Source organism: Tachyglossus aculeatus, chromosome 21 (assembly GCF_015852505.1).
Source record: "Tachyglossus aculeatus isolate mTacAcu1 chromosome 21, mTacAcu1.pri, whole genome shotgun sequence".
NCBI classification, from domain to species: Eukaryota; Metazoa; Chordata; class Mammalia; order Monotremata; family Tachyglossidae; genus Tachyglossus; species Tachyglossus aculeatus.
In genome coordinates this window covers 8,395,314-8,414,211 of record NC_052086.1, presented here as the reverse complement: position 1 = coordinate 8,414,211, position 18,898 = coordinate 8,395,314, and the positions used below count along the sequence as shown (strand labels likewise).

Here is an 18,898-nt window from a genome sequence, read left to right as displayed (position 1 = left end):
GGCAGCAGCAGTAGTAGCAGTAAGAGTTGTCTTCCAGGTGCTGTGTAAAAAGGCTTCGCACTAGGTGCTCAATAATTTAAAAAAAAATCATGATATTTGCTGAGTGCTTACTATGTGCCAGGCACTGTACTAAGCACTGGGGTTGATACAAGCAAATTGGGTTGGACACAGTCCCTGTCCAACATGGGGCTCACAGTCTCAGTCCCCAGACTGAGCCCCCCCTTTTCTCTGCTCCCCTGCCCCTCCCCATCACCCCGACTCACTCCCTTTGCTCTACCCCCTCCCCGCCCCACAGCACTTGTGTATAAATGTTTATACTTATAATTCTATTTAATTTTATGAATGATATGCATATATCTATAATTCCTATTTATAATGATGCTACTGATGCCTGTTTACTTGTTTTGATGTCTGCCCCCCCACTTCTACGTGAGCCCGTTGAGGGCAGGGATTGTCTCTGTTGCTGAATTGTACTTCCCAAGCGATTAGTACACTGCTCTGCTCACCGTAAGTGCTCAATAAATACCACTGAATGAATGAACAATCCCCACTTAACAGATGAGGCACATTTACTGAGGCACAGAGGTGACACAGCAGACAAGCGGCGGAGCTGGGATTAGAACCCGTGACCTTCTGATCAATCAATCAATCATATTTATTGAGCGCTTACTGTGTGCAGAGCACTATACTAAGCGCTTGGGAAGAACAACCCGCTAATGCCACGCTCCTTCCCCAGGACTGACTGGTGGGTTGCTTGAAGAAATGCAGGCAGAAGCCATCATTATACACAACATGCATGAACTCCAGTACTAAACACCAGGACAGGCTACTATCCAATCGCAAATCACAGATGTGTGTGCGTGCGCGCACGCATATATGCCTGTACGTGTGTGTGTGTGCGCGCGCGCATGTATGTATGCTGGGGGGTGGCAGCCTCATGGTCAACTATTAGCAGAAAACAAGGGTGCTCAAACTGGCCCGCTATTATACTCTCCCAAGCCCCTGGTACAGTGCTCCGCCCACAGAAAGCGAGGATCGATCATTCATTCATTGTCGTATTTATTGGGCACTAACTGCGTGCAACACACTTCACTAAGCACTTGGGAGAATTCAAAATAACAATAAACGGACACATTCCCTGCCCGCAAGGAGCTACCAGTCTAGAGATCGCTACTGTGGTCTGGTCAATCAATCAGTCAATCAATCGTATTTATTGAGCGCTTACTATGTGCAGAGCACTGTACTAAGCGCTTGGGAAGTACAAATTGGCAACACATAGAGACAGTCCCTACCCAACAGTGGGCTCACAGTCTAAAAGGGGGAGACAGAGAACAGAACCAAACATACCAACATACCAACAAAATAAATAGGATAGAAATGTACAAGTAAAATAAATAGAGTAATAAATATGTACAACCATATATACGATATATATCTGACCATATATATATGGTCAGATCACGCCTTAGTGCACAGGAGGCGATTTGGAAGTATTTAGGTGTCTGCCTCCCCGGGGGGGCTGCTACATCTCAAGCTCTGAGGGCCTGATCGCTCTCTGCTTCCTCAGCAGTAGTCTCTCCCAAGCAATTAGTTCAGTGCTCTGCAGAGAGGAAGTGCTCAATAAATACTCCTTGTGGGCAGGGCACCTGTTTACCAAGTCTGCTGTATTGCACTCACCCACGTGCTTAACACTTTTAACGCAGCGCTCTGCGCACGGGAGATGGCAAACTCTTTAAGCGCAAGGACTGTGTCCACCTAATCTGAGGTACTCTTCCACAGCGCTCTGTACACAACACACTGTAAACTCCTTAAGGGCAGGAACCATGTACTCTCCCCAGCACTTAGCACAGTGCTTTGTACACAGGAGACTGTAAACGCCCTAAGAGCAGGGATCAGGCACACAGGTTTTAAATTCCTTAGGGGCAGGGATCATGTCTACCTGCTCCAGTGTACTTTCCTGAGCACTTAGCACAGTGCTATGCACACAGCAGATTATAAACTTCTTAAGGGCGGGGATCATGCACTCTCCCATGTGCTTAACCCAGTGCTCTGCCCACAAGATACTGTAAGCTCCCTAAGGGCAAGAATCATATACTCTCCCGAATGCTTAGCACAGTGCTCTGCACACAGGAGATTGTAAATTCCCTAAGGGCAGGGTTCATGTACTCTCCCGAGCGCTTAGTACAGTGCTCTGCACACAGAAGACTGTAAGCTCCTTAAGGGCAAGGCCCATGTCTATCTACTCTAGGGAACTCTCCCAAGCGCTCAGCACAGTGCTGTGCCCAACGGAGACTGTAAGCTCCTTAAGGGCAAGGATAATGCGAAGCCGCTGTGATTCCAGTGCTGCACAGAGAGTAAGGGCCCAAGGAGCACTGCTGATTCCTGCTAGGGAAGCAGTGTGGCTCACTGGAAAGAGCCCGGGCTTGGGAGTCAGAGGTCATGGGTTCTAATCCCGGCCCCGCCACTTGTCAGCTGGGTGACTTTAGGCAGGTCCCTTCATTCCTCTGTGCCTCAGTTCCCTCATCTGTACAATGGGGATTAAGACTGTGAGCCTCAGGTGGGTCAACCTGATTGCCCTGGATCCACCCCTGCGCTTAGAACAGTGCTCAACATTTACAAAAAGCATCATTAGTATTATTATTATTATTATTGTTATTATTATTAACAATGCTGTGTGACCTTGGGCGAATCACTTCACTTCTCTGGGCCTCAGTTCCCTCATTTGTAAAATGGGGATGAAGCCTGTGTGCCCCACATGGGACAAACTGATCACCTTGTACCCCCACCCCCAGAACTTAGAAGAGTGCTTGGCACACAGTAAGTGCTTAACAAATACCGTCATTATTATTATTCTCTGGGCCTCAGTTTCCTTGTGTGTAAAATGGGGATGAAGACTGGGAGCCCCACGTGGGAAACCTGATCACCTTGCATCCTCCCCCAGCCGCCTCAGTTCCCTCATCTGTCAGATGGGGATGAAGCCGGTGAGCCCCACGTGGGACAACCTGATCACCTTGTATCTCCCCCGGCGCTTAGAACAGTGCTTGGCACACAGTAGGCGCTTAACAAATACCATCACTATTACTATTATTATTCTCTGGGCTTCGGTTTCCTCGTGTGTAAAATGGGGATGAAGGCTGGAAGCCTCACGTGGGACAACCTGGATTACCTTGCATCCTCCCCCAGCACTTAGAACAGTGCTTGGCACATATTAAGCGCTTAACAAAAACCATCATCACTATTATTATTATTATTAACAACAAAAACCATCATCACTATTATTATTATTATAAACAATGCTCTGTGACTTTGCGCAAGTCACTTCACTATGCCTCGGTCCCCTCATCGGTCAAATGGGGATGAAGACTGGGAGCCCCACGTGGGACAACCTGATCACCTTGCATCCTCCCCAGCGCTTAGAACAGTGCTTGGCACATAGTAAGCGCTTAACAAAAACCATTATTATTATTATTATTATTAACTATGTTGTGTGACTTTGGGCCAGTCACTTCACTACGCTTCAGTTCCCTCATCTGTCAGATGGGGATGAAGCCGGTGAGCCCCACGTGGGACAACCTGATCACCTTGCATCCTCCCCCAGCTCTTAGAACAGTGATTGGCACATAGTAAGCACTTAACAAAAACCATCATCACTATTATTATTATCATTATTATTATTAACAACAAAAGCCATCATCACTATTGTTATTATTATTATTAACAATGCTCTGTGACTTTGCGCAAGTCACTTCACTATGCCTCGGTCCCCTCATCGGTCAAATGGGGATGAAGACTGAGAGCCCCACGTGGTACAATCTGATCACCTTGCATCCTCCCCTAGCGCTTAGAACAGTGCTTGGCACATAGTAAGCGCTTAACAAAAACCATTATTATTATTATTATTATTATTATTAACATTGTTGTGTGACTTTGGGCCAGTCACTTCACTACGCCTCAGTTCCCTCATCTGTCAAATGGGGATGAAGCCGATGAGCCCCACGTGGCACAGCCTGATCACCTTGCATCACCTCCCCCCGTGCTTAGAACAGTGCTTGGCACATAGTAAGCGCCTAACAAAAACCATCATCACTATTATTATTATTAACAAAAGCCATCGTCACTATTGTTATTATTATTATTAACAATGCTCTGTGACTTTGCGCAAGTCACTTCACTATGCCTCGGTCCCCTCATCGGTCAAACGGGGATGAAGACTGGGAGCCCCACGTGGGACAACACAGCACATAGTAAGCGCTTAACAAAAACCATTATTATTACTATTATTATCATTATTATTATTATTAACACTTGTGTGACTTTGGGCCAGTCACTTCACTACGCCTCAGTTCCCTCATCTGTCAGGCGGGGATGAAGCCGGAGGGACAACCTGATCACCTTGTATCTCCCCCGGCGCTTAGCACATAGGAAGCGCTTAACAAAAACCATTATTACTACTATTATTATTATTATTATTAACACTGTAGTGTGACTTTGGGCCAGTCACTTCACTACGCCTCAGTTCCTTCACCTGTCAGACGGGGATGAAGCCCGTGAGCCCCACGTGGGACAACCTGATCACCTTGTATCTCCCCCGATGCTTAGAACAGTGCTTGGCACATAGTAAGCGCCTAACAAAAACCATTATTATTACTATTATTATTATTATTATTGTTATTATTATTATTAACACTGTAGTGTGACTCTGGGCCAGTCACTTCACTACGCCTCAGTTCCCTCACCTGTCCGACGGGGATGAAGCCCGTGAGCCCCACGTGGGACAACCTGATCACCTTGTATCTCCCCCGGCGCTTAGAACAGTGCTTGGCACATAGTAAGCGCCTAACAAAAACCATTATTATTACTATTATTATTATTATTAACACTGTAGTGTGCCTTTGGGCCAGTCACTTCACTACGCCTCAGTTCCCTCACCTGTCAGACGGGGATGAAGCCCGTGAGGCCCACGTGGGACAACCTGATCACCTTGTATCTCCCCCGGCGCTTAGAACAGTGCTTGGCACATAGTAAGTGCCTAACAAAAACTATTATTATTATTATTATTATTAACACTGTAGTGTGACTTTGGGCCAGTCACTTCACTACGCCTCAGTTCCCTCATCTGTCCGACGGGGATGAAGGCGGTGAGCCCCACGTGGGACAACCTGATCAGCTCGTATCTCCCCCGGCGCTTAGAACAGGGCTTGGCACATAGTAAGCGCCTAACAAAAACCATTATTATTACTATTATTATTATTACTATTATTATTATTATTAACACTGTAGTTTGACTTTGGGCCAGTCACTTCACTACGCCTCAGTTCCCTCATCTGTCAGACAGGGATGAAGGCGGTGAGCCCCACGTGGGTCAACCTGATCACCTCGTATCTCCCCCGGCGCTTAGAACAGTGCTTGGCACATAGTAAGCGCCTAACAAAAACCATTATTATTACTATTATTATTATTATTAACACTGTAGTGTGCCTTTAGGCCAGTCACTTCACTACGCCTCAGTTCCCTCACCTGTCCGACGGGGATGAGGCCGGTGAGCCCCACGTGGGACAACCTGATCACCTCGTATCCCCCCCGGCGCTTAGAACAGTGCTTGGCACATAGTAAGCGCCTAACAAAAACCATTATTATTATTATTATTATTATTAACACTGTAGTGTGCCTTTGGGCCAGTCACTTCACTAGGCCTCAGTTCCCTCACCTGTCCGACGGGGATGAGGCCGGCGAGCCCCACGTGGGTCAACCTGATCACCTCGTATCCCCCCCGGCGCTCAGAACAGTGCTTGGCACATAGTAAGCGCCTAACAAACACCAGGATTAGTAGTGTTATTATTATCCTCCGGTCTTGGCCCACCTGCTCCTCCAGGCGCTGGATCTCCGCCTCGTTCTCCTTCTCCTCATCGTCGTCGTCGTCCTCCTCTTCGTCGTCCTCCTCCTCCTCCTCCGCCGAGGAGCCTCCCCCGCCCTGGTCCTCGTGGCCGTCCCCGGCCTCCTCCTCCTCCTCCTCTTCCTCCTCCTCCTCCATTCGCCGCTCCTCAGTCGTCGACGCCGCCGCCGCCGCCTCCTCTTCCTCCTCCGCCGCCTCAGGCCCGGAGCCCGGGGCCGCCATCGCCGCCGCCGCCATCTTGGGCCGCCCAACAGCCTCCACCACCTCCTCCTCCGCCCGCGCGCCGACGCGCCCACGCGCCGACGTCATCACGCACGACGTCATCACGCTCCCCCGTGCGTCCCGCGCGCGCCCCCTCGCCTCAGCCAACGCAGTTGGGTTTTTTTATGAATAATTCATTCATTCAGTCGTATTTATTGAGCGCTTACTGTGTGCAGAGCACTGAACTAATTAATAATAATAATAATAATAATAATGATAGCATTTATTAAGCGCTTACTATGTGCAAAGCACTGGGGAAGTTACAAGGTGATCAGGTTGTCCCATGGGGGGGCTCACAGTCTTCATCCCCATTTTACAGATGAGGTAACTGAGGCCCAGAGAAGTGAAGTGACTTGCCCAAAGTCACACAGCTAATTGGCAGGGCTGGGATTTGAACCCATGACCTCTGACACTCTTTCCACCGAACCACGCTGCTTCCCTATAGCATTTATTAAGCGCTTACTATTCATTCATTCAATTGTATTTATTGAGCGCTTACTGTGTGCAGAGCACTGGACTAATTAATAATAATAATAATGATAGCATTTATTAAGCGCTTACTATTCATTCATTCAATTGTATTTATTGAACGCTTACTGTGTGCAGAGCACTGGACTAATTAATAATAATAATAGCATTTATTAAGCGCTTACTATGTGCAAAGCACTGGGGAGGTTACAAGGTGATCAGGTTGTCCCATGGGGGGCACACAGTCTTCATCCCCATTTTACAGATGGGGTAACTGAGGCCCAGAGAAGCAAAGTGACTTGTCCAAAGTCACACAGCTAATTGGCAGAGCTGGGATTTGAACCCATGACCTCTGACTCCGAAGCCCGTGCTCTTTCCACTGAACCATGCTGCTTCCCTATAGCATTTATTAAGAGCTTACTACTCACTCATTCATTCAATTGTATTTATTGAGCGCTTACTGTGTGCAGAGCACTGGACTAAGCGCCTGGGAAGTACAACTTGGCAACAGATAGAGACAATTCCTACCCAACAATGGGCCCACAGTCTAGAAGGGGGAGAAATAATAATAATAATAACAATAATAATGGCATTTATTAAGCGCTTACTATCATCATCATCAATCGTATTTATTGAGCAATTACTGTGTGCAGAGCACTGTACTGAGCGTTTGGGAAGTACAAGTCGGTAACATAGAGAGATGGTCCCTACCCAACAACGGGCTCACAGTCTAGAAGGCTGGGGGAGATGCAAGGTCATCATGAGAAGCAGTGTGGTTCAGTGGAAAGAACATGGGCTTTAGAGTCAGAGGTCATGGGTTCAAATCCCGGCTCGGCCACTTGTCAGCTGTGTGACTTTGGGCAAGTCACTTCACTTCTCTGGGCCTCAGTTCCCTCATCTGTAAGATGGGGATGAAGACTGTGAGCCCCACATGGGACAACCTGATCACCTTGTAACCTCCCCAGCAATCAGAACAGTGCTTTGCACATAGTTAGCGCTTAATAAATGCCATGATTATGATTATTATTATTTCACTAGCCCATGTGGCGGGCCGCGGCCACGTGGGCAGAGCGGTCGGGTCACGTGGGGGAGCGCGCGTGACGTCACGGTCAGGGTCAGCCTCTCCTCCCCCCCCCCCCCCAGCCGCCGGCCCCCCCCAAGATGGCGGCGTGCGGGTCCCTGGGCCTGGGCCTGGGGCTGCGGCGGTTGGGCTGGGGCCTCCGCTCCCCGCCCGCCCGGCTCTACCACAAGAAGGTAGTGGGATGGGACGGGAAGGGGACGGGAAGGGCCCTACCCTCCTCCTCCACCCCTTCCCCTCTTCTCCCATCCTCTCCTTATCCTTCTTCCCCTTTCTCCCCCTCCTCTTTCCCTTCCCTTTCCCCTACTCTCCCTCCTTCCCCTCTCCTTCCCCACTCCTCCTCTTTCCCCTCTCCTTCCCCCCTCCTCCTCTCTCCCCTCCTCCTCTTTCCCCTCTCCTTCCCCCCTCCTCCTCTTTCCCCTCTCCTTCCCCCTTCTCCTCTTTCCCCTCTTTCCCTCTTCTCCTCTTTCCCCTCTCTTTTCTCCTTCTCCTTCCCCCTTCTCCTCTTTCCCCTCTCCTGCCCCCTTCTCCTTTCCCCTTCTCCTCTTTCCCCTCTCCTGCCCCCTTCTCTTTCCCCTCTCCTTCCCCTTCTCCTCTCCTTCCCACTTCTCCTCTTTCCCCTCTCCTTCCCCTTCTCCTCTCCTTCCCACTTCTCCTCTTTCCCCTCTCTTTCCCCCTTCTCCTTCCCCCTTCTCCTCTCCACTTCTCCTCTTTCCCCTCTCCTGCCCTCTTCTTCTTTTTCCCTTCTCCTTCCCCATTCTCCTCTTTCCCCTCTCCTTTTCCCCCCTCCTCTCTCCTTACCCTTTCCCTTCTTCTTCCCTCATCTCCTCTTTCCCTTCTCCTTCCCCTTTCCTCTCTCCTTCCCCCTTCTCCTTTTCCCCCCTCCCCTCCTCTTCCTTCCCTCCTCTCCCCTTTACACGCTCCCTCTTCCCCCTCCTCCTTGCAGCCCTCTGCACCTTCCTCCCGTAGACCATTAATCTCCCACTGAGCTCATCGGGCCATGTTCTGGGCTCCTCTGCCCCATACTCTCGCAGAGAGCCTGGGGTTTTTGATGTCTTTCTCCCCCCTTCTGTAAGCCCAGTGTGGGCAGGGATTGTCTCTATTGCTGAATTGTACTTTCCAAGCGCTTAGTACAGTGCTGTGCACACAGTAAGCGCTCAGTATATATGATTGAATGAATGAGGGACAACACCCCCCCCACAAACACACACACACCCCACCACCAGAAATTGCCCATGGACCATCCGCACCACATGGCTGGGGCTTCAGGCATCTCTCTGCCCCTCATACTTGGAAACCTTCCATGTCCCAAGGCCTGTTTTTGTTTGCAGTCACCAGTCAGGGTTCTTCACTGCTCTCTCCTTGCCCGCACCCTCCTTCCGAGGAAGAGAGGTAGAGCCACCTAGATGGGGTGGTGGGCGGGACGGACCCATTCCCTGGCTCCTCTTTTTGGCTCGTCCCCAGCACAGTCCTTGTTGCAAAGGTGTCTCCCCAGGGGCCCACGGGGACAAATCTTGGGGCGTGCTAGCACGTCAAACTTACACGCCTTTACAGGTAACCTGCCTCAGGCAGCAGGAAATGTGAGTTCGACATCCCAAACTAATGGAGTTCCACAGTCAGCTGGCATCACTGGTTGCGGCCTGTGGCCCAGCGGACTTGGAACCCTCCCCCGGGACACCAGACCCCTCTGGAAGTGACCTTCGGGTCCGTTTCAAGCTTGGTGTGAGGCGATTGCGGTGACCCGTTGTTCCTTTCAGGTGGTCGACCACTACGAAAACCCCAGGAACGTGGGCTCTCTGGACAAGACCTCTAAGAACGTGGGCACTGGGTTGGTGGGGGCCCCCCGCGTGTGGTGACGTTATGAAGCTGCAAGTAAGTGAGCGGTTCATCGGCTGGAAAGGCAGGGTATTGAGCATCTCCAATGTGCAGAGTGCTGTCCTAAGCATTTAAGGGACTACAGTGGCGTTAGTAGAAATGATCCCTGACCTTAAGGAGTTTTCATCAAAGTGGTCACTTGCCCCTTTTTATTACTTTACGCTATATTTCCTGCAGTCTCACTCCCCCCGCCCCCGAATCAAATTTATTGAGCACTTACTGTAGGCAGAGCACTGTACTAAGCACTTGGGAGAGTCCACTGCAACAGAGTTGGTAGGCATGTTCCCTGCCCACCATGAGCTTACAGTCCAGAGAATAATAAGTGCTTAACATGTCCTGTGATGGTAAATGGGCTTGTGAGCAGTGCTGTGGAGCCACCATTGTGGGGGAAATCAGCCTCATCGCCATGGGTGGGCCCTTAGCCAGAGACTCTCATTAGCCCACTCTCATCCTGTGGGGGAGAAACAGAAACAGGCTCATCCCAGTGAGCAATAATAATTATTATTATGGTATTTGTTAAGTGCTTACTATGTGCCAAGCACTGTTCTAAGCATTGGGGTAGATACAAAGTAATCAAGTTGTCCCACGAAGGGCTCAACAGTCTTAATCTCCATTTTACAGATGAGGTAACTGAGATGTTAAGTGGTTTGCCCAAGGTCACACTGCAGATAAATGGTGGAACTGGGATTAGAACACACGTCCTCTGACTCCCAAGCATGTGTTCTTTCCACTAAGCCACGCTGCTTCTCTAATTGGAAACACAATCAATTCCAATCAATCACTGGTATTTATTTAGTGCTAACTATGTGCAGAGCATTATACGAAGGTCTCAGGAGAGGACGAGACAACAGAATTAGCAGACATAGTCCCTCCACATAGCAAGCTGGCAGCCTAGACTCGGAAATCACTGGGAAGAGGGCCAGGGCCTGAAGGGAGAAACTGAACCAGTTGGCCTACCTGGGACAGAGCATTGAGGAATTGGAAATACCATTATTGATGGCATTTATTGAGCACTTATTGTGTGCAGAGCACTGTACTAAGTGCTTGGGAAAATACCGAGTTGCTAGCCATGAGCCCCGACATGGACTGTGGGCGCTCAGTGTCGAGCACTGCATTCGTGATATTTGTTAAGTACTTACTATGTGTCAGCCACTGTTTTAATGGTGTGGGTTTTTTTTGTTTTAATGGTATTTGTTAAACTTTGTGCCAGGGACTGTCCTAAAGGCTGGGGTAGATACAAGAAAATCAGGTTGGACACAGCCCCTATGGGGCTCACAGTCTTAAACCCCTTTTCCAAATGACGGAACTGAGGCCCAGAAAAGTGAAATGACTTACTCATGGTCACCCAGCAGACAATGGCGGAGCCAGGATTAGCATCCAGGTCCTTCTGACTCCAAGGCCAGGGCTCTATCCACTAGGCCATGCTGCTTCCCCTGGAAAGGGATCCACTCCCGGGAGGGCATGGGGCAGTGGAATCCGGGGGTGAGGGGAGCGGTGAGAAGCGACTGACTCCCCACCATCTCGTGTCTCCAGATTCAGGTGGACGAGAAGGGGAAGATCGTCGATGCCAGATTCAAGACCTTCGGCTGCGGGTCCGCAATCGCCTCCAGCTCCCTGGCCACTGAGTGGGTGAAAGGAAAAACGGTACGATCGGATGGCGGCAGAGACTTTGAAAGGGAACCCACCCGTAGCCCCCTGCAAGCTGGTAGTGGGCCAGGGCGGGGCGGGAACTACCTTTGAGTCCATCACCAAAGGCTGAGGTACAGTTTTTCTGCCACACCACCCCTACATCCCTCTTTCCCCCATTGGTGTTCTCGCGCTGGCCCTAGAGCATCTGGAAGAAGGTCTCCTCCGGGACCTTCTCATCATCATCAGTGGTATTTATTGAATGCTTACCATGTGCAGAGCACTGTACTAAACGCTTAGGCGAGTCCAGTAAAAGTTTCATGGTCTACAGGAGGGCACAGGCTTGGGAGTCAGAAGGACCTGGGTTCTAATCCCGAGTCTGCCACTTGTCTGCTGGGTAACCTTGGGCGAGTCACCCTAGGCTATGACATTCTCCGTCTGACTCAGTCAGCTCCTCTCTATCTTAGACCAGAATCATTTTCTCCTTTCCTTCCCCTGCAGGAATTGGCTTTTCAAAAGCCAAAAGCAAGAATGTACTAGTTGTAGGCCACAGGCAGAGGATGATGATGATACGGATAACTGTGGTATTTAAGCACTACATGCTAAGCACTGGAGTTGATACAAGGTAATAAGATTGGTCACAGTCCCTTCCCCTTCACGTTCTAAGCGGGAGAGAGAATGGATTTCATTCCCATTCTAGCAGGGTGTCCTAGCAGGTAGAGCCCAGGCCTAGAAGTCGGAAGGACCTGGGTTCCAGTCCCACCTCCGCCACTTGTCCGCTGTTTGACCATGGGCAGGTCACTTCTCTGTGCCCCAGTTCCCTCTTCTTTACAAAATTGACTATGAGCCCCATTTGGGACATGGACTGTGTCCATCCTGATAAACTTGTGTCTACACCAGTGGTAAATGCAGTGCCTGGAACATAGTAAGTGCTTAAATACCATTTAAAAAAAACAAAAAACACAAAAACTGGTTTCTCAGGCCAGTTCTCAATGGGAGGCAGCTTCAGAATGACATCCACTTCTCATAAGGCATCTCTGCCTGTTTAACTTCTAGGCATTTCCTTGACCTTTCTTGACTCTCTTCTCCATCAACTCTTACAGGGAGATGCAGAGCAAAGCCAATCCCGTTCAATCCCATCGGGAAGTTCTTGCGTGTTTGACGTATTGTTGATTCTGACTTTCAGGTTGACGAAGCGTTGACCATCAAAAACACAGATATCGCCAAGGAGTTGTGCCTCCCTCCAGTGAAACTGCACTGCTCGAGTAAGTATGGATTTCAAGTTCAGTTGAAGCCTCCGCAGTGTTTCGTATAATTTTGGATCACAAATAATAACACTCAACTCCTGTCAGTCAATCAGTGGTATTCAATAGGAGGAGGCCAGGTGATGAACTGCATTAAAGCTGATAGTAAGGGGTTTCTGTTTACGGAGGTGGATGGGCAGCCACGGGAGGTTCTTGAGGAGTGGGGAAACCTGGACTGGATATCTTTGTAGAAAAATAATCCGGGCTGCAGAGTAAAGTATGGACTAGATTTTAGAGAGATGGGAGGTGGGGAGGTCAATCAGTGAGGAGGCTGATGCAGTAGTCAAGGCCGGATAGGATAAGTGCTTGGATTAACGTGGTAGCAGTTTGGATGGGGAGGAAAAGGCGGATTTTAGCAGTGTTGTGAAGGTGGAACTGACAGGATTTAGTGATGGATTGAATATGTGGGGTGAATGAGAGAGAGGAGCCGAGGATAATTTGAGCACTTACATTGTGCAGAGCAAAGCACTTGGGAGAACACTGCAACGGAGTTGATAGACACATTCCCTTCCCACAAGGAGTTTCCGGTCCAGAATTTAGGAGCCGTTGGTGGCTTTGTAATGAGAAGGAAATCCCCAGATTTAGTCAGACTATTACCTTGTATCTACCCCAGTGCTTATTACAGTGCTTGGCACACAGTAAGCACTTAACAAATACCATTATTATTATTCGGGGGGGGGGGGTCTTTTAAATAGATGCCCCTTGATAAAGTTTGTGCCTCCCTGGGATCTCTGCAGCCCCTTTTGGAGGAGGTGCAAAACAGGTTAGTGTCCCTTGTCAAGCTGGTTAGTCCTTTGTCCCCTTCTGCTTTCTTATTTGCTCCCTCACCGGGGTTGAGAGAAGCACAAGTTCTCACTGCCGAAAGGTGTTTACCCCATTGAAGAACAACTGTGAATTCCTCCTCAGAAAGATGGGAGAGAGGTTGGAAGGAGTTAGGGAGCCCTCACTGAGGTTTCTCAATTATGCAGATGCTTAATTTCCCACTCAGTAGTGTTTGCATGCGTATTGTTGTGTACCTTTGTACTAGAAGTGGAAATTCAAAAATGGCCCTGCCCCCAGGAACATTCCGTCTAATGGTGGAGGGTTGACAAGCTCATGTAGTTTGTTTATTTGTATTGATCTCTATATCCCCCATCTAGACTTAAGCTCCTTGTGGGCAGGGAACATGTCGGTTTATTGTTGCATTGTCCTCTCCCAAGCCTTAGTACAGTGCTCATCATCATCATCATCAATCGTATTTATTGAGCGCTTACTATGTGCAGAGCACTGTACTAAGCACTTGGGAAGTACAAGTTGGCAACATGTAGAGACAGTCCCTACCCAACAGTGGGCTCACAGTCTAAAAGGGGGAGACAGAGAACAAAACCAAACATACTAACAAAATAAAATAAATAGAATAGATGTGTACAAGTAAAATAAATAGAGTAATAAATATGTACAAACATATATACATATATACAGGTACCATTAACAAATACCATCATTATTATAACTGGAGAGAGAGGTGGCCCTTTTGAGGACTTTAGGGAATCAGAATTCTTAAGTTTGCCAAAACCATATTACATTAGTCCTCTTGTTGGCCTCTCAGTCCCCATCCTCTCCCTCCTCCAATCTCCGCTCCGTGCCGCTAATCAGATAATAATAAAAATATTATTATACTGTGTGCTGTGCACACAGTAAGCGCTCGCTAAATACGACTGAATGAATCTGGCAGATCTTGTATTCCCTTGTGACTTGTGAACCCTGGAAAATGAAAATAACTTTATTGGTGCTTTTAAAAGGCACTGAAGCCAGTATCGGGTGGTATGTCAGGTTTCTTCTCAGGGTAGGTTCTCGGCTCACTCACATATATTTTCTTTTTCCCTCTCCTTCCCAATTTCTCCCTCCCTCTCTCTCCATCCCCCAGTGCTAGCTGAAGATGCCATCAAAGCTGCGCTGGCAGACTACAAACTGAAGCAGGATCCTAAAAAGGGAGGAGAGGCAGAAGAGAAATCTCCCGGCGTGTAGAACCCCAGCTTCACCCTCCCCACCCATCGTTTGCAGCGTCCTTGGCCCTTAGTTGTTAGACCTGATCAAAAGCCACAGCACAGAAGCTGAAAGACACATCGCGTCGCACTGTCTACAGCATGATTCTAGCACATATGAAATGTTCGCTTCATCAAGAGCCCCACCCTTCCTGGCTGACGTGGGCCCGGAGAAGTCCGGGCATTTGGAAGCCTTCCAATCGAAAAGGTGGCCCAGGTGAAACTGTAATGAGCTCCTCAAGGGCTCTGTCTGAAGGGGATGGATGTCTTTAGAGCGAATAAAGAACTGGTGCTGGAACATATCGTTGGAAAAGGGTCAGTTGTTTCAGACTGTCTGGATTTGGGATGTTGGAAGGAAATCAACTGTATATAAGAGCTCTGCATATCTATCTGTAATTTAATATAATAAAAACTCGTGTGTGAAAGTCACCTCGCCTCCTGCACTGCTTTATTTCGTCAACAGTTGTGTGGAATCAGCAAGGAAAACTGTATTTTGGGTGTCTTTTGGATCAAAGAACACAACAGAGTGTGGTATGGGGGGGGGGGGCATTTGGGATTTCAAATGCAGAGAAAGAGAGGGTGGGTTTTCACCCAAACACACTCTTATTTAAAACAGATAATAATAACAATAATAATAATAATAATAATGGTATTTATTAAGTGCTTACTATGTACCAGGCAGGGTTCTAAGCGCAGGGATAGATACAAGGTTATCTGGTTGTCCTACGTGGGGCTCAGTTGTAATCTGCATTTTACAGATGAGGTAACTGAGGCCCAGAGAAGTGAAGTGACTTGCCCAAAGTCACACAGCTGAGAAGTACAGTGCTCAGCACACAGTAAATGCTCAATAAATACGATTGAATGAATGAAAGTGGCAGAGCCGGGATTAGAACCCGCATCACCTCGCCCCCTCCTACCTCACCTCCCTTCTCTCCTTCTACAGCCCAGCCCACACCCTCCACTCCTCACTGTGCCTTGTTCTGGCCCGTCCCGCTGTCGACCCCCAGCCCACGTCATCCCCCTGGCCTGGAATGTTCTCCCTCCACACATCCGCCAAGCTAGCTCTCTTCCTCCCTTCAAAACCCTACTGAGAGCTCACCTCCTCCAGGAGGCCTTCCCAGACTGAGCCCCCTCTTTCCTCTCTCCCTCCTCCCCATCCCCCTGCCTTACCTCCTTCCCCTCCCCACAGCACCTGTATATATGTTTGTTCGTATTTTTTACTCTTTTACTTGTACACATTTATTCTATTTATTTTATTTTGTTAATATGTTTTGTTGTCTGTCTCCCCCCTTCTGGACTGTGAGCCCTCTGTTGGGTAGGGACCGTCTCTATATGTTGCCAACTTGTACTTCCCAAGCGCTTAGTCCAGTGCTCTGCACACAGTAAGCGCTCAATAAATACGATTGAATGAGTGAATGACCTCTGAGTCCCAAGCCCGGGCTCTTTCCAGTAGGCCACACTGCCCCTCAATCATCATCATCATCATCAATCGTATTTATTGAGCGCTTACTGTGTGCAGAGCACTGTACTAAGCGCTTGGGAAGTACAAATTGGCAACATATAGAGACAGTCCCTACCCAACAGTGGGCTCACAGTCTAAAAGGGGGAGACAAAACCAAACATACTAACAAAATAAAATAAATAGAATAGATATGTACAAGTAAAATAAATAGAGTAATAAATATGTACAAACATATACATATATACAATCGAAGAGAAGCAGCGTGGCTCAGTGGAAAGAGCCCGGGCTTTGGAGTCAGAGGTCATGGGTTCGAATCCCGTCTCCGCCACATGTCTTCTGTGTGACCTTGGGCAAGTCACTTCACTTCTCTGGGCCTCAGTGACCTCATCTGGAAAATGCGGATTAAGACTGTAAACCCCACGTGGCACAACTTGATCACCTTGTATTCCCCCGCCAGCGCTTAGAACAGTGCTCTGCACATAGTAAGCGCTTAACAAATGCCATCATTATAAGCGCTTAGTACAGTGCTCTGCACACAGTAAGCGCTCAATAAATACGATTGATCGATTTTGTCTCGAGCGGCTCTACTTTTTAACCACACGAGGGCGTCAGTGCACACTGCTTTGTACACCTCAAATTTCACTTTCCGAAAGGCTCTCATTATTAAAATCAGTGGATCAGTCAATCGCCTTTATTGAGCATTTACTGTGTGCACAGCACTGTGCTAAGTGCTTGGGAAAGGACAAAAGAACAATAAACAATCTCCCCCTTCTAATAATAATAATAATAATGATGATAATGGCATTTGTTAAGCACTTACTATGTGCCAAGCACTGGTCTAAGTGCTGGGGGGAATACAAGGTGATCAGGTTGTCCCACGTGGGGCTCACAGTCTTAATCCCCATTCTACAGATGAGGTAACAGGTTCAGAGAGGTTAAGTGACTTGCCCAAAGTCACACAGCTGTCAAGCGGCGGAGCCGGGATTAGAACCCATGACCACTGAGCCACGCTGCTTCTCTAGGCTTGTAGACTGTGAGCCTGTTGTTGGGTAGGGACCGTTGCCAACTTGTACTTCCCAAGCGCTCAGTACAGTGCTCTGCACACAGTAAGCGCTCAATAAATACAATTGAATGAATGAATAAACAGTGACATTCCCTGCCCACAACAAGCTTACAGGTTAGAGGGTACAACAGGGGAGTAGAGAGTGGTGGTCTAGGTGGAGTCGGGGATATTTCTGGGGTGGGGAGAAAGAAGGCCAAGATTGTGCCCTCTCTGGTCTCTGCGGTTCCCAGAAAATGTTCGTGGAACTGGTGACTTTGTTTTAGACTTTTGTTTTAGTCTTTTAGACTGTGAGCCCACTGTTGGGTAGGGACTGTCTCTATATGTTGCCAACTTGTACTTCCCAAGCGCTTAGTACAGTGCTCTGCACACAGTAAGCACTCAATAAATACGATTGATGATGATGATGGTGGCTGAATAGGGCTATTGGTTTCAGCTCATAATAAACTCATAATAAGCTCATTTGGGTTCACTCCATCGACTTGCTTCCACTCTAAGGTCTTAAAGCAAATTTTAATCTCCAGTCAGCCTGGAAATAATAATAATTTTGGTATTTGTTAAGTGCTTATTACGCAGTAAGCACTCAGTAAATACGACAATGAATGAATAAATGTTTCAGGCACTGTTCTAAGTGCTGGGGTGGATATAAGCAAAGCGGGTTGGACACAGTCCCTGTCCCACGTGGGGCTCACAGTCTCAATCCCCATTTTACAGATGAGGTAATTGAGGCACAGAGAAGTGAAGCGACTTGCCCAAGGTCATCCAGCAGGCTAGTGGCTCCTTCTGACTCCTGACTCCTAAGACCGGGCTCTAACGAGTAGGCGATGGTGCTCCCCCAAGCTCAAAAGCAGACCTTGTATTCCCATGAATCTGGAAAGCAAACGGAAGGATCGCAAAATATTCCTTTTGCCTCATTCCTGTCTGCAGTGTGGATCGTAAAATGTGACAAATTGACCAGGAGCGCGCCTCCCCGCCAAAGTCTTTTCATTAAATGACACAGAAAGTTTGTGATGCTCCCCTCCCTCCACGACTGCTAACACAGACACATCAGCAGAGTGGCTTAGTGGAAAGAGCCCAGGCTTGGGAGTCAGAGGTCATGGGTTCTAATGCCACTTGTCAGCTATGTGACTTTGGGCAAGTTGCTACACTTCTCTGTGCCTCAGTTACCTCATCTATAAAATGAGGATTAAGACTATGAGCCCCGTGAGGGACAACCTGATTACCTCGTATCTACTCCAGCACTTAGAACAATGCTTGGCACATAGTAAGCACTTAAATACCATTCTTATTATTATTATTATTATTATTATTATTATTATTATTATTATTATTATTATTATTATTATTATTATCAGTAGAACCATAAAATGTTTTCTTAAAAGGCAAACCACCTGAAGATGCTACACTGGAAGCTCCTAGAGGGCAGAGGAGAAGCAGCATGATGTAATGAATAGAGCACGAGTCTGGGAGGTCATGGGTTCTAATCCTGTCTCCACCACTTGTCTGCTGTATGACCTTGGACAAGTCACTTCAGTTCCCTGGGCCTCAGTTCCCTCATCTGTAAAAGGGGATTGAAACTGTAAACCCCACGTGGGACAGGGACTGTGTCCAACCCGATATGCTTGTATCCACCCCTGTGCCTGGCACATAGTAAGCGCTTATTAAATACAATAATAATAGTTAACTGCCCTGTGCCTCAGTTACCTCACCTGTGAATTGGGGCTCAAGACCATGACCCCCATGTGGGACAGGGACTGTATCCAACCTGATTAGCTTGTATCTACCTCAGTGCTTAGAACAGTACTTAGCACATAGTTAGAGCTTAACAAATACCATCATCATCATCG

General features: G+C 48.2%; 2 protein-coding genes across 2 annotated transcripts in view; one reads left to right on the top strand and one right to left on the bottom strand.

Annotated features, from left to right (window-relative positions):
- SART3 (spliceosome associated factor 3, U4/U6 recycling protein) overlaps positions 1-6,217 on the bottom strand; it is a 31,601-nt gene extending 25,384 nt beyond the window's left edge. Inside the window, exon 1 of the mRNA XM_038762689.1 lies at positions 5,861-6,217. Within this exon, the coding sequence (XP_038618617.1) occupies positions 5,861-6,217 (357 nt within the window). The remainder of the gene's footprint in view (positions 1-5,860) is intronic.
- Positions 6,218-7,767: 1,550 nt separating this feature from the next.
- Positions 7,768-14,958, top strand: ISCU (iron-sulfur cluster assembly enzyme). Its single transcript, XM_038763066.1, is given in 6 exon segments — positions 7,768-7,876; positions 9,458-9,541; positions 9,543-9,572; positions 11,109-11,219; positions 12,388-12,466; positions 14,412-14,958. Coding segments are annotated over 6 exon segments (498 nt in total). The 5' UTR covers positions 7,768-7,783; the 3' UTR covers positions 14,513-14,958.
- The last annotated feature ends 3,940 nt before the right edge of the window (positions 14,959-18,898 follow it).